This window comes from Macaca nemestrina, chromosome X (assembly GCF_043159975.1).
Source record: "Macaca nemestrina isolate mMacNem1 chromosome X, mMacNem.hap1, whole genome shotgun sequence".
In the NCBI taxonomy this organism is placed as follows: Eukaryota; Metazoa; Chordata; class Mammalia; order Primates; family Cercopithecidae; genus Macaca; species Macaca nemestrina.
This window is the reverse complement of record NC_092145.1, coordinates 52,314,771-52,329,886: the sequence shown is the minus strand read 5'-3', so window position 1 is coordinate 52,329,886 and position 15,116 is coordinate 52,314,771. Positions and strand designations below refer to the sequence as shown.

The 15,116-nt window shown below is 42.5% G+C and overlaps 1 protein-coding gene across 2 annotated transcripts; it reads left to right on the top strand.

Moving 5' to 3' along the window:
- The first annotated feature begins 2,340 nt into the window (after window positions 1-2,340).
- On the top strand, window positions 2,341-4,420 carry LOC105499770 (brain expressed X-linked 4). Of its 2 annotated transcripts, XM_011772567.3 has the most exons (3): window positions 2,350-2,488; window positions 2,926-3,004; window positions 3,388-4,420. In XM_011772567.3, exon 3 carries the CDS (start codon window positions 3,393-3,395, stop codon window positions 3,753-3,755), a length of 363 nt encoding a protein of 120 aa, XP_011770869.1. In that variant the 5' UTR covers window positions 2,350-2,488; window positions 2,926-3,004; window positions 3,388-3,392; the 3' UTR covers window positions 3,756-4,420. The 2 variants fall into 2 exon arrangements, with proteins under 2 accessions (XP_024642821.1, XP_011770869.1); XM_024787053.2 differs by lacking the exon at window positions 2,926-3,004 and having other exon boundaries at window positions 2,341-2,488.
- The last annotated feature ends 10,696 nt before the right edge of the window (window positions 4,421-15,116 follow it).

Here is a 15,116-nt window from a genome sequence, read left to right as displayed (position 1 = left end):
ATTGCTTCAAAGAGAATAAAATAGCTAGGAATTCAATTTACAAGGGATGTGAAGGACCTCTTCAAGGAGAAGTACAAACCTCTGCTCAATGAAATAAAAGACGACACAAACAAATGGAAGAACATTCCATGCCCATGGATAGGAAGAATCAGTATCGTGAAAATGGCCATACTGCCCAAGGTAATTTATAGATTCAATACCATCCCCATTAAGCTACCAATGACTTTCTTCACAGAATTGGAAAAAACTACTTTAAAGTTCATATGAAACCAAAGAAGAGCCCACATTGCCAAGACAATCCTAAGCCAGAAGAACAAAGCTGGAGGCATCACACTACCTGACTTCAAACTATACTGCAAGGCTACAGTAACCAAAACAGCATGGTACTGGTACCAAAACAAAGATATAGACCAATGGAACAGAACAGAGCCCTCAGAAATAATACCACACATCTACAACCATCTGATCTTGGACAAACCTGACAAAAACAAGAAATGGGGAAAGAATTCCCTATTTAATAAATGGTGCTGGGAAAACTGGCTAGCCATAAGTAGAAAGCTGAAACTGGATCCCTTCCTTACTCCTTATACAAAAATTAATTCAAGATGGCTGAGAGACTTAAATGTTAGACCTAAAACCATAAAAACCCTAGAAGAAAACCTAGGCAATACCATTCAGGACATAGGCATGGGCAAGGACTTCATATCTAAAACACGAAAAGCAATGGCAACAAAAGCCAAAATTGACAAATGGGATCTAATTAAACTAAAGAACTTCTGCGCAGCAAAAGAAACTACCATCAGAGTGAACAGCAACCTACAGAATGGGAGACAATTTTTGCAATCTACTCATCTGACAAAGCGCTAATATCCAGAACCTACAAAGAACTTAAACAAATTTACAAGAAAAAAACAAACAACCCCATCAAAAAGTGGGCAAAGGATATGAACAGATACTTCTCAAAAGAAGACATTTATGCAGGCAACAGACACATGAAAAAATGCCCATCATCACTGGCCATCAGAGAAATGCAAATCAAAACCACAATGAGATACCATTTCACACCAATTAGAATGGCAATCATTAGAAAGTCAGGAAACAACAGGTGCTGGAGAGGATGTGGAGAAATAGGAACACTTTTACACTGTTGGTGGGACTGTAAACTAGTTGAAACACTGTGGAAAACAGTGTGGCGATTCCTCAAGGATCTAGAACTAGAAATACCATGACCCAGCCATCCCATTACTGGGTATATACCCAAAGGATTATAAATCATGCTGCTATAAAGACACATGAATGCCTATTTTTATTGCAGCACTATTTATAATAGCAAAGACTTGGAATCAACCCAAATGTCCATCAATGACAGACTGGATTAAGAAAATATGGCACATACACACCATGGAATACTATGCTGCCATAAAAAAGGATGAGTTCATGTCCTTTGTAGGGACATGGATGCAACTGGAAACCATCATTCTGAGCAAACTATCACAAGAACAGAAAACCAAACACCGAATGTTCTCACTCATAGGTGGAAACTGAACAATGAGATTACTTGGACACAGGAAGGGGACCATCACACACCAGAGCCTATTGTGGGGTGGGGGAAGGGGGTGATAGCATTAGGAGATACCCCTAATGTAAATGAGGAGTTAATGGGCGCAGCACACCAACATGGCACATGTATTCATATGTGACAAACCTCCACATTGTGCACATTTACCCTAGAACATAATATAATAAAAAAAAGGGGAAAAAAATAAAAGAACAGAAAGTTATTAAGAAGAATTAGAAAAAATCCACTGTCCTTGACTCATTTCCTGTTCCCGCCAAACGTTCTGGTGTAGAGAAAAGGGGGAGCATTGGTAACAAGGACCACAGTTTTCCGTTGAGGTGGGCGGGACAGATGCTCTCTTTACTTAAATTTTTGGCATCTTGCTCATCATAAATTTTCTTGCAATAATTTTGTTTTTTAAGATGTTGCATTAAGATGTTCTTTTTCTTGACTGCTGAGGAAATTTGCACCCCTTTAAATTCTGCGCCCGCGTCCTGATTGGGAGAGATGGGGAAAATCCTGGGAGCCCAGGACAAGGAGAGGCAAGTCCCACGGAAGTGGGAATGGCCAAGAGCTCCCTGAGAAGACAGTTTCCTTCTTGGTGAGGCAGAGGAAGGCCCAAGAATACACAAAGACAGGAGAGTGGAAAGGCCGGCCAGGCTGGAGATATTGAAAGAGACTCCAGATGAGGATAGGGGCTGGCCCGAAAGCCCCGCCAGACTCCGGCCTGCAGGAGGGGGCGTGGGACGGGGGCGGAGCTGTTGGCGATGACAACAGCCCCACGTGACCGGCCAACACTGAGTCTCATCTGGCTCTGTCGTCAGAGCCATCGTCGCTCGTTCCCTTCTCGGTGGCGGTACCTGCTCCCGGTGGCCCTGAGGACGTGCGGGCCAGGGGCGGCCCGGAAAGTAGGAAGCGGAGGGGGAGCAGGTAAGGCATCCGGAGTGGGGTTCCTGGAGTTGGTGTTGGGGAGCGGCTCCGGCCTGCAGAGGCACCACCCCAGGGGAGCCACGCGAAGACGCAGTCGGTCCGCGATGCAGCCCCCGGGCCCCGCCGCGGGCCCGCGAGCCTTCGTTGAGCGGAGAGGTGCCCGTCCCCGAGGGAGCCGGCGGTCCTGAGGCTACGACCGTTCGGAAACACCTGCCTCCGCCACCAGCGCAAGCTTTTCCGACACCCCTGCCCCGCCCTTCTTGGTGCAGAAAATGGTGGTCAGCTTGCGGGCGGGGTGACTGAGGCGGGGGGCGAGGGCTGCACCGAGGGCCCGGGCCCGGGCCAGGTGCGGGACGGGGAAGGGGCCGGATGGTGGTGGGTCCTAGCTAGCGTTCCGCTGCAGCAGCCCCCACTTCCCCAACCCCGGCCGTCTGCAGGTCTGCGAGGCTAAGTGTCGCGGCGGCGCACCTCGCGTCGAGAATCGGGAGGAGGAGGAGACTGCAAGGATAGGCCCAGGTCGGTGCGAGCGACAGTGGTGAGGCGGGGGCCGGAACGTGAGGAAAGCCCAGTCTGAGACCCCAATCCATGCCTTCACCCTCGACTCCTTCTACTGCATGCAACCCTCCCCTTCCCACACCCCATCCTCGTCCTCCATTTTACTGCCTGCAGAAGCATGGAGATGGATCTACAGGGAAAATGGTGGGCTTTGCGGGAGGGAGGGGCTCGGATTGGGGGCACCCCACAGGGCCCACGGGCTTCTCAGGTGGAAAAAAATGAAATGTTAAAGAGTATAAAGTCAAGTCCATGGCTCTGAATTTTAAAAGGTGCCTAGTAGGGCCTCTGTCCTCAGTGCTTATCAGTCCACAAATTCAGCTCATTTTCTCTCTCTTGTCTCCTAGGAGTAATGGAGTCCAAAGAGGAACTAGCGGCAAACAATCTCAACGGGAAAAATGCCCAACAAGAAAACGATGGAGGGGAGCAGGCCCCCATGCCGAATAAAGAAGAATCCCGCCATTTGGGAGGGGGTGAAGGCCAGAAGCCTGGAGGAAATATCAGGCGGGGGCGAGTTAGGCGACTTGTCCCTAATTTTCGATGGGCCATACCTAATAGGCATATTGAGCACAATGAAGCGAGAGATGATGTAGAAAGGTTTGTAGGGCAGATGATGGAAATCAAGAGAAAGACTAGGGAACAGCAGATGAGGCACTATATGCGCTTCCAAACTCCTGAACCTGACAACCATTATGACTTTTGCCTCATACCTTGAATCCTAAAAGTTTTTGCTGAGGTTAATGTGAACACTGCTTTACAAGCTTGTATTTTTGTGATTTACTTTTTCTGTAAGCCTTTTGGTGTTTCCACTTAACCAGTTTCTAATGGAAATTAGAATTCTAATTGTATATTATTTTGTCTCAGCCAAAAAGTTACTGTCAGCATGGCAATTCACCCATTTTAGGAAAAATACTCTTTTCATAATATGAAATGCATAAAGCAGTTCAAAAAGCAGTCTGTATTCCATCATCTTCCTCTTTCATTCCAATCCTTATTTTTTGTAAATACTACTTTTCCTTCTCCGGCTACCTGGACTCAAAATCTCAGTTGTCTTTGACAGTTTTTTCTTGTCCCTGACCAAAAAAGAATGATCATACCCATAATTCAATGTTTGATATTTTAAGAATGTATGTTCCAGTGTTTTTCAGAGTGAGTCTACCATCTGTATAAAAACACCTTGGGGGCAGGGGCATTTAAGAATGTGGGACCTATCGTCCAGACTTACAGAGTGGGGCTCCAGAATCTCCATTTTTAGCAAACTCTAAGTAATTCTGATGTGTACCAAAATCAGTGCCACTGGTGTGTGTGTATGTAACTATGTATGTGTGTGTGTATATATAATGTGTCATAACCGTAAACAATAAAGAATATCAAGATGAATCTCTCTGACTTTGGTGGGCAAGTAATTAAAACTGTATGAGACCTTAAAATAGACTGATGATTATAGGAGCGGTAGGGACAGTGGCAAAATTATTCACTGTGCAGAACAAAGCATGCCTGAAGGTCACAGCCTGAGGAACTCAGAATTCATCACCCCTGTGAGCAGTTTCACAGCCAGGATCTCATTTTATCCTTAGAATAACCTATAAAATCAGTATTGTTATCCCACTTTTACAGATGAGGTCACTGGGTCTTAGAGATGTTAAGTACCAAGGCTAACCTCTGCTTGGGGTGGGGGAATCCAGCCTGGGCCATTTTCTATTGGACCTTACCATCTGGAGATGCAGAATATTTGACTTTTGTAATTTGATGACAGGCTGAGGATGGTAAAAGAGACTCAACAAGAAGGGGGCTGTTTTTCTATACATTGTTTTTCTACATCTCAAATACAGACACTTTAATTTTTAGAATATTGAGGGATAAAAAAAATAAGACCCTCCAGTGTTGTTCAAAGTTAGGATTGCCACTCTATGGCTCTTGAAATCAGTTTTGTGGGTTACAACAAGCAATTTTTTAAAAAGAGAACAAAACTCATCCTGTCATTCGTGAGTAGTGTTAAGAATTGTTTTTGAGAAAATAATGTGTTCTATGTAGTAAATATTGCCACCTTTAAGATGTATTTCTAACTAGGTCACAGTGAAAAAAAAAAAAGAATGAAAATCACTTATTTGGTGCAAACTTGGTTTCACAAGTGAGGAATTGTAAAGAAAGCGATTATTCCTAAGGCCACACAGCCAATTAGTGAAAGACCTGTAACCACCCACCAAGCCACAGTGCTTCAGGGTGCTTGTCTTCTCACCACATTGCCTCCACAAAAAATTATTTGGAAATTTTTGCAGTATGTGCTGATTCCCAGTCAGTGTAAATGGAAAAGCATATACAACTTATGCAAAAACCACTTTATTTGAAGTTCACACTATTTAGTCATCAGAATTCCTGCATGTTCAACTGAGAACCACATTCAAGGGAAACTGTGCCTCAGATAATTTTGGAGCTGGAGTGATCTTTCATCTGTCTAGAGGAAGAGGATGATATAGAGTCTGATTTGAAAATGCACAGTGGTGAACTCAGGCACTTCAAAAAGGTGCCTGACTGAGTAGCTGACTGAGTAGAGTCCATGAATGATCTTTTGGTTCCTCTGAAAATGAGTACTGTGCCTTCTGGCAACCACCAATTGTGGATTTCCCAAAGTAGCCTCAATCTCCCTCCCTCACAATAAAAGCTAGCTCTGGGGGCGTGAGATCAGAATATGATTAGTTGAAAGAAAGCTGAAGCCTCCTCACTGGGGTTTTTGAGGGAGGATGAGGAATAAGGACAAACTTTCTGGAAGAAATAAGTGTTAATGCTTGGGTTCAGAATATGGTTTTTTGAAGTACCAAAATGAACCCTGTCTCCTTGGTGTTTCTGGGAGAGTGGGATGATAAGGACAGAATTTTCTGGAAATGGTAAAGGTCAGAGAACAGGGTCACAATGTAATTGGTTGAAGGAGAACTAAAGACTGCTATCCTGGGAGTTTCTGTGATGGTAGGCGACGAGCACAAAACTTTAGAGGACATAAACTTCAGTGACCAGAACATGATCAGAACATGATTGTTTGAAGAACTGAAGAAAACTCCCTTACCTCTGTGTTGCTGCAAGGGTGGAGGAGTAAAGAGAGAACTTTCTAGAAAAAGAGGGGGCTGGATCAGAAGGTGATTGAAGAACAGAGCTATCACAGTGAACACATTTATACATCCCATGGGAGGGTCCACTTTCCTTGATCTTGGTGGGCAATACATTTTGTCTTTTTAAGGTGACAACAGAGTGATGTCAGTGAATGCCTCTAAAGAGACTAGCAAGAAAATATAATGACTCTTTTAGAAAAACAACCAAAGCAAATAAACCAAGAGTGAAGAAAAAGGGCTAACGCATTCATCCCTATCAGTGGTTTATACATTCATGTTTGTAAAATTTTAGTTTCTTGAGGAAAATGTGTATGTTTTTATGGATTTTGGAGCAAAGCTTGGGATGGATGCCTGGCAATTAATGTCTGGCAAATCTTCCATATGCTGCTGTCTTCATATTACAGAAATTGGAGATATCACTGAAGAAGTCTTTAAAAAGGCCAGTGTTATGAACCGAGTATTTGTGTCCCTCTTAAAATTAAAATGTTGAAAACCTAATTCCCAAGGTGATGATATTAAAAGGTGGGGCTTTTGGGGGGTGATTAGGTCATGAGGGCAGAGTCCTCATGAATAAGATCAGTGCCCTTATAAAGGAGACCCCCCAGGCTGGGCGTGGTGGCTCACATCCGTTATCCCAGCACTTTGGGAGGCTAAGGCGGGCAGATCACGAGGTCAGGAGATCGAGACCATCCTGGCCAACATGGTGAAACCCCATTTCTACTAAAATATAAAAAATTAGCCAGGGACGGTGGTATGCACCTATAGTCCCAGCTACTGGGGAGGTTGAGGCAGGGGAATTGCTTGAACCTGAGAGGCAGAGGTTGCAGTGAGCCAAGATCACGCCACTGCACTCCACCCTCATGACAGAGCGAGACTCCATCCCCCCCAAAAAAAAGAGAGACCCCCAAAAAGCTCCTTCACCTTTTCTGTGAACCAGGAAGCAGGCCTTCATCAGACACGGAATCTACCAACACCCAATCTTGAACTTCACAGCATTCAGAATTGTGAGAAATAAACTTCTGTTGTTATAAGCCACTCAGTTTATGATATTTTGTTATAGCAGCCCGTATGAGCCAGGACAGCCAGCAAGAAAAAAAGTGAACTTCTAATGAAAAAAGCAAAAACAAATAAACAATTCAAATATAACAAGAATAAAATCTTAGGATTGGGGGTAAGACGGCCAACTAGATGCAGTCAGGAGGAACATCTCCCATGGAGGGACAGGGCATCGACTGGCACACTCCTAGCAGATCTTCTGAGGAAAGGCATTGAGAGCAGACAGGGAAGAGACACAGATGCTGCACTAAAGGCAGAGGAAACTGTAAACCCTGTCCGGGGCAGGTACACCAGGACTCATTCCTAGTCCCCAAGTACTCCTGGGGAAGGGGTGAGATGAACAGGCAAAGAGCAACGAAGTCTGCCCACAGGCCTTTGGAATCCTGGCAGGAGGAGAACCTTGACCACCATGGACACTTGAATTGGCAGGGAGAGCTGCTCAGAGAAGTGGTAGGGGTAGAACTCCAGCTAGAGTGGAGGCCAGAGGGTTTGGTGTAGGAGCATCTGTAGTGGGAGCATGGTCAGTGTTGCCCATCCCCCTAAGCTGGACTCGCTCCTATAGGAGACTTTAGCCCTAGGGCAACTGTGGGACCTGAACTCTGCAACGCAATCTTGCCCAGGAGATGGAACCGGTCTGACCTGAGCACCTCTCAATCCGCTGGCCTCTGGCGGGGCCCCAGCGTAGCCACGCCTGCTTGCAATGCAGCCCCCATGCCACATCACAGCTTCCGTGCGGTGCGGGCGGATCTCACCTAACCAGCAGAATGCCCCAGCAGAATGGCTCCAGCTTACACGCACTAGCTCGTCCGCACTCTCCCCCAACTGTAGCCTCACCAGACCACTTTTCCCACATACACTCACCCTTGGCCACCGCCAACATCACTTTGCCAGTGCGTGTGTGCTGGCAGGCTGACCTTGCCTTCCCTCCCACGCCAGCGGGGGTGTGCCTATGCAGCCGGCCATGCCATTTTTGCTGGCGTGAGTGCACCCCGCCCCCTTCCCCAACCACCATTGTTGTTGGAGAGTTGGCAGGCAGAGTGCCCCACCCCTGTGCGTGAAAATGGCCTCCAGGTGCGAAACTAAGGACAGAGAAAAGTGGACCCGCCCCTGCCCTAAGAGGCCAGTGCTGCCAGCTGGACCGCTCACAAAGGGCGCAAAAACCACCACCAGTGTGAACACGCACACAGTCACTGGATGGGCCCTGTCACTGCCCTGCCCCCATAGCCTCGCTGTCAATGCTAGCGGCTGCCGTGAAGGCCCGCACAGAAGCCAGCAACACAGCACCCGTCAGTACCCTGTTGCAGCAGATGAGTGTGCACCCTACCACGCTGCAGATGCTACTGCCACATACGAACGAGGATGGATACCACTGCTACCGCCCTAGGAAGTGCTTTGGCTGGCACCACCCATCCTAGTGTGATAACCAGCAGTCCGGGAACACCTCAGCCCTTGTAGCACAGTAGGTTCCTAACCTCAAGGAGCCAGAGAACAAAGCGGGGGCTGATGCCAGTCTCCCAGTGTTATAGCACATAGTCCAGGAGCCCTGAGCTGAACCTTGCCCCCCTAAAATCTTCCAGAAATGAAGCCAGTCAACTGAACTATACCACAATGAAACCCCCAAGGTCATCAAATAGGATAAAAGAAAAAAAAACACACATCAAAAGGACAGCAACTTCAAAGATTGAAGAAACATCAACACACAAAGATGAGAAAGAACCAGTACAAGAACTCTGACAACTCAAAAAACTAAGTGTCTTCTTTCCTCTAAATGACAGCAGCAGTTCTCAAGCAAGGATTCTTAACCAGAATGAGATGGCTGAAATGACAAAAATAGAATTCAGAATATGAATAGGAGCAAAGATCATTGAGATCCAGGAGAATGTTGAAACCCAATCAACGGAAGCTAATAGTCACAATTAAAAGATATAGGGGCCATAAAACAAAATAACCAGTATAGAAAAAAATGTAACCAACTCAATAGAGCTGAAGAGCACACTACAAGAATTTCATAAAACAATTGCAAGCATTAACAGCAGAATAGACCAAACTGAGGAAAGAATCTCAGAGCTTGATGACTGAGTTTCTGAAATAAGACAATTGGATCAGAATAAAGAAAACAGAATGAAAAGGAATGAACAAAATCTCCATGAAATATGGGATTATGTAAAGAGACTGAATCTATGACTCAAGTGACATTTCTGAAAGAGATGGGGAGAATGGAAGCAACTTGGAAAACATGTTTCAGGATATCATCCATGAGAACTTCCCCAACCTGGCTAGAAAGGCTAATATTCAAATTCAAAAAATCCAGAGAACCTCCATAAAATACTTCACAAGATTACCTCCAATACACACAATCATCAGATTCTCCAAGGTTGAAATGAAGGAAAAAATGATAAAGGCAGCTAGAGAGAAAAGACAGGTAACCTCCAGAGGGAAGTCCATCAGACTAACTGCAGACCTCTCAGCTGAAACCCTACAAGCCAGAAGATTGGGGGCTTATATTCAACATTCTTAAAAGAAATTCCAATGAAGAATTTCATATCCAGTCAAATTAAGCTTCACAAGTGAAGGAGAAATAAGATATTTTTCAGACAAGCAAATTCTGAGGGAATTTGTTACTACCAGACCTGCCTTACGAGAGCTCCTGAAAGAAGCACTAAATATGGAAATAAAAGACCATTATCAGCCACTATAAAACACACTTAAGTACAGAGACCAATGACACTATAAAGCTACCACACAAACAAGTCTGCATAATAATCAGCTACCATCATGATGATAGGATAAAATCCACCCATATCAATACTAACCTTAAATGTAAACAGGCTAAATGCCCCAATCAAAAGACACAGTGGCAAGCCGGCTAAAGAACCAAGACCCTAATGTATGCTGTCTTTAAGAGACCCATACAATGACAACCATAGGGTCAAAATAAAGGGATGAATAAAAATCTACCAAGCAAAGAGAAACAGAAAAAAGCAGGAGTTGCAATCCTAATTTAGGACAAAACAGATTTTAAGCCAAAAAAGATAAAAAAAGACAAAGGGGCATTATGTAATGATAAAGTATTCAATTCAACAAAAGACTTAACTATTCTAAATACCTACACACCCAACACGGAAGCAACCAGATTCATAAAGCAAGTTGTTAGAGATCTTCAAAGAGACTTAGAACTCCACACAATAATAGTGTCAGACCTCAACACTCTACTGACGGTATTAGACAGATTATAGAGGCAGAAAATTAACAAAGTTATTCAGGACCTGAACTCAACACTGGACCAAATGGACTGTTAGACATCTACAGAACTCTCTACCCAAAAATAACAGAATATACACTCTTCTTGTTGCCATGTGGCACATACTCTAAAATCGAACACATGCTTGACTGTAAATCAATCCTCAGCAAATGCAAAAGGGCTGAAATCATACCAAACACTCTCTCAGACCACACTACAATAAAACTGGAAAACAAGATTAAGAAAATTGCTTACAACCATACAATTACATGGAAATTAACCAACTCAATCCTGCATTACACTTGGGTAAATAATGAAATTAAGGCAGAAATCAAGAAGTTCTTTGAAACTAATGAGAACAAAGATACAACATACCAGAATCTCTGGGACACAGCTAAGGGAGTGTTCAGAGGGAAATTTATAGCATTAAATGTGGACATCAAAAAGTTAGAAAGATCTCAAATTAACAACTTAACATCTCAACTAAAAAACCTAGAGAACCAAGAGCAAACAAACCTCAAAGCTAACAGAAGACAATAAATAACCAAAGTCAGAGCTGAACTGAAGGAGACAGAGACACAATAAAAATCATTCAAAACATCAACAAATCCAGGAGATGGTTTTTTGAAAAAAAAATTAATAAGATGGATAAACTGCTAGCTAGACTAATAAAGAAGAAAAGAGAAATGATCCAAATAAACACTATCAGACATGACAAAGGGAATATTACCACTGATCCCACAGAAATACAAATAACCATCAGAGAATACTTTGGATACTTCTATGCACATAAACCAGAAGACCTAGAAAAAATGGATTAATTCCTGAACACATAACACCTTCCCAAGACTGAACCAAGAAGAAATTGAATCCCTGAACAGACCAATAATGAGCTCCAAAAGTGAATCAGTAATATCTTACCAATTAAAAAAATCCTGGGACCAAATAGATTCACACCCAAATTCTACCAGATGTATGAAGAAGAACTGGCACCATTCTTACTGAAATTCTGCCAAAAAAAAATTGATGAGGAGGGACTCCTCCCCAACTCATTCTATGAGGCCAGCATCATCCTGATACCAAAGCTGGGCAGAGATACAATGAAAAAAGAAAACTTCAGGCCAATATCCTTTAAGAACATTGATGCAAAATCCTCAAAGAAATACTAGCAAATTAAATCCAATAGCACATCAAAAAGCTAATCCACCATGACTAAGTGGGCTTAATCCCTGGGATGCAACATACACAACATACACCAATCAATAAACATGATTCATCACATAAACAGAACTAAAGGCAAAAACCACATGATGATCTCAATGGATGCAGAAAAAGCTTTTGATAAAATTCAACACTTCTTCATGTTAAAAACTCTCAACAAACTAGATATTGAAGGAAAATACCTCAAAATAATAAGTGCCATCTATGACAAACCCACAGCCAACATCATATTGAATGAGCAAAAGCTGGAAGCACTCCCTTAAAAATTAGCACAAGTCAAGGAAATCCTCCCTCATCACTCCTATTCAACATAGTACTGGAAGTTCTGGCCAGGGCAGTCAGGCAAGAAAGAAATAAAGGGCATTCACATAGAAAGAGAGGAAGTCAAATTATTCCTGTTTGCAGATAACGTGATCCTATATCTAGAAAACCCCATAGTCTCATCCCGAAAGCTTCTTAAGCTGATAAACAATTTCAGCAAACTTTCAGGATACAAAATCAATGTGTAAAAATCACTAGCATTGCTATACACCAACAACAGTTAAGCTGAGAGTCAAATCAGGAATGAACTCCTACTCACAATTGCTACAAAAAGCATAAAATACCTAGGAATTCAGCTAACTAGCAAGGTGAAAGATCTCTACAAGGAGAACTACAAAACACTGCTCAAAGAAATCAGAGATGACACAAACAAAAGGAAAAACACTCCATACTTATGGATAAGAAGATCCAGTATTACAAAAATGGCCATACTGCCCAAAGATATTTATAGATTACCAAACTATCAATGACGTTCCTCACAGACCTAGGAAAAACTATTTTAAAATTCATATGAAATCAAAAAAAGAGCCCAAATAGCCAAGGCCATCCTAAGCAAAAAGAACAAAGTAGGAGGCTTTACAGTACCCAACTTCAAACTATACTACAGGGCTACAGTAACCAAAACAGCATAGTACTGGTACAAAAACAGACAGATAGACCAAAGGAACAGAATAGAGAACACAGAAATAAGATTGCACACCTACAACTATCTGATTTTCGACAAACTAGACAAACACAAGCAATAGGGAAAGGATTCCCTATTCAATAAGTGGTGCTGGGATAAATGGCTAGCCGTATGCAGAAGATTGAAACTGGACCCCTTCCGTATACTACATACAGACATCAACTCAAGATGGATTAAATGTAAAACCCCAAACTACAAAAACCCTAGAAAACGATCTAGGCAATACTATTCTGGACATAGGAACTGGCAAAGATTTCACAACAAAGACACCAAAAACAATAGAAACAAAAGCAAAAATTGACAGATGGAATCTAGTTAAACTAAAGAGCTTCTGCACAGCAACTAGCAACAGATTAAACAGGCAACCTACACAAAGAAAGAAAATATTTGCAACCTCTACATCTGACAAAGGTCTGATATTCAGAATCTACAAGGAACTTGAACAAACATACAAGCAAAAAACAAACAACCCCATTAAAAGGTGGGCAAAGGACATGAGCACACACTTTTCAAAAGAAGACATACATGCAGTCAAGAAGCATATGGGAAAAATGGTCAATATAACAAATCTTTAGAGAAATGCAAATCAAAATGAGATACCATCTCACATCAGTCAGAATGACTAGAATTAAAAAGTCAAAAAATAGCAGATGCTAGTGAGGTTGTGGAGAAAAGGGTATGCTTGTACACTGCTGGTGGGAGTGTAAATTAGTTCAACCATTGCGGAAAGCAGTGTGGTGATTCCTCAAGGAACAAAACCAGAACTACTGTTCAACCCAGCAATCCCACTATTGGGTATGCACCCAAAGGAATATAAATTGTTTTACCATAAGGACGCACGAACACATATGTTCATTGCAGCACTATTCACAATAGCAAAGACGTGGAATCAACAGCAGACTGGATAAATAAAATGTGGTACATATATACCATGGAATACTACACAGCCATAAAAAAAGAATGAGATCATGTCCTTTGCAGGAACATGGATGGAACTGGAGTCCATTATCCTTTGCAAACTAATGCAGGAAGAGAAAACCAAATACCACATGTTTTCACTGATAAGTGGGAGCTAAATGATGAGAACATGTGGACACAAAAAGGGAAAGAACAGACACTCATCTTACTCAATGGTGGAGAGTGGAAGGAGGGAGATGTTCAAGAGAAAAAAAATTGGGTGCTATGCTTAGTACCCAGGTGACAAAATAATCTGTTCACCAAACTCCCAAGTCACAAGTATACCTGTATAACAAACCTGCACATCTAACCCTGAACCTAAAATAACAGTTAAAAAAAAACCCCACACAATAAAATACCAAAACAGTTTGCCTCTTTCAGTTCTTTCAGTCTATATCTACATGGGAGTAATTATTTTAGCTTTATTGGGATATAACTAAAGTTTACAAAGCACATATTTAAAGTATTCAATTTAATCCAGTCTGTCACTGATGGACATTTGGGTTGATTCCAAGTCTTTGCTATTGTGAATAGTGCCGCAATAAACATACATGTGCATGTGTCTTTATAGCAGCATGATTTATAATCCTTTGGGTATATACCCAGTAATGGGATGGCTGGGTCATATGGTACATCTAGTTCTAGATCCTCTCGGGAAGGGGAACATCACACACCGGGGCCTATCAAGGGTGGGGGGGATTGCATTGGGAGTTATACCTGATGTAAATGACGAGTTGATGGGTGCTGATGAGTTGATGGGTGCAGTACAGCAACATGGCACAAGTATACATATGTAACAAACCTGCACGTTATGCACATGTACCCTAGAACTTAAAGTATAATAATAATAATAAAAATAAAAAAATAAAAAAGTATTCAATATAAACTATTTTGTCTATATTTAATCCTATGAAACCATGACCACAATCAAAATAGCAAAACTAAAAATTTTTGAAATTAGCAAAATAGCAAACACTTTAATCACTTCCAAAAGTCTCTTTTTTCCCATTTGCAATCCTTCCTTCCTTCCTTCCTTCCTTCCTTCCTTCCTTCCTTCCTTCCTTCCTTCCTTCCTTCCGTCCTTCCTTCCTTCCTCCTTCCTTCATTCCTTCGTTCCTCTCTCTCCTTCTTTCTTTCTTTCTCTCTTTCTCTTTCTTTCTTTTTTTTTTTTTGACACTGGATCTCGTCAATTTGCCCAGGCTGGTCTCAAACTCCTGGGCACAAGCAATCCTCCCTTCTCAGCCTAGCAAAGTGGTGGGATTACAGGTGTAAGCCACTATGTCTGGCCAAGAGCAGAGTTTTCAATGGAAATTTTAAACAAGTGTGATCAAGATCCTGAAGCATTTCTTCAAAGAATTGTAACAGGAGATGAAACATCACTTTATCAGGATGGTCCTAAAGACAAAGCACAATCAAATAAATGTTTACCAAGAGGTGAGAGTGGCCCAGTCAAAGCAAAAGGAACAAAAGTCATAGCAACAGATTTTTGAG

Bases quoted from the DNA above. Each gene is read 5' to 3' on its own strand.
- LOC105499770 (XM_024787053.2), top strand. From the start codon at position 3,393: ATGGAGTCCAAAGAGGAACTAGCGGCAAACAATCTCAACGGGAAAAAT.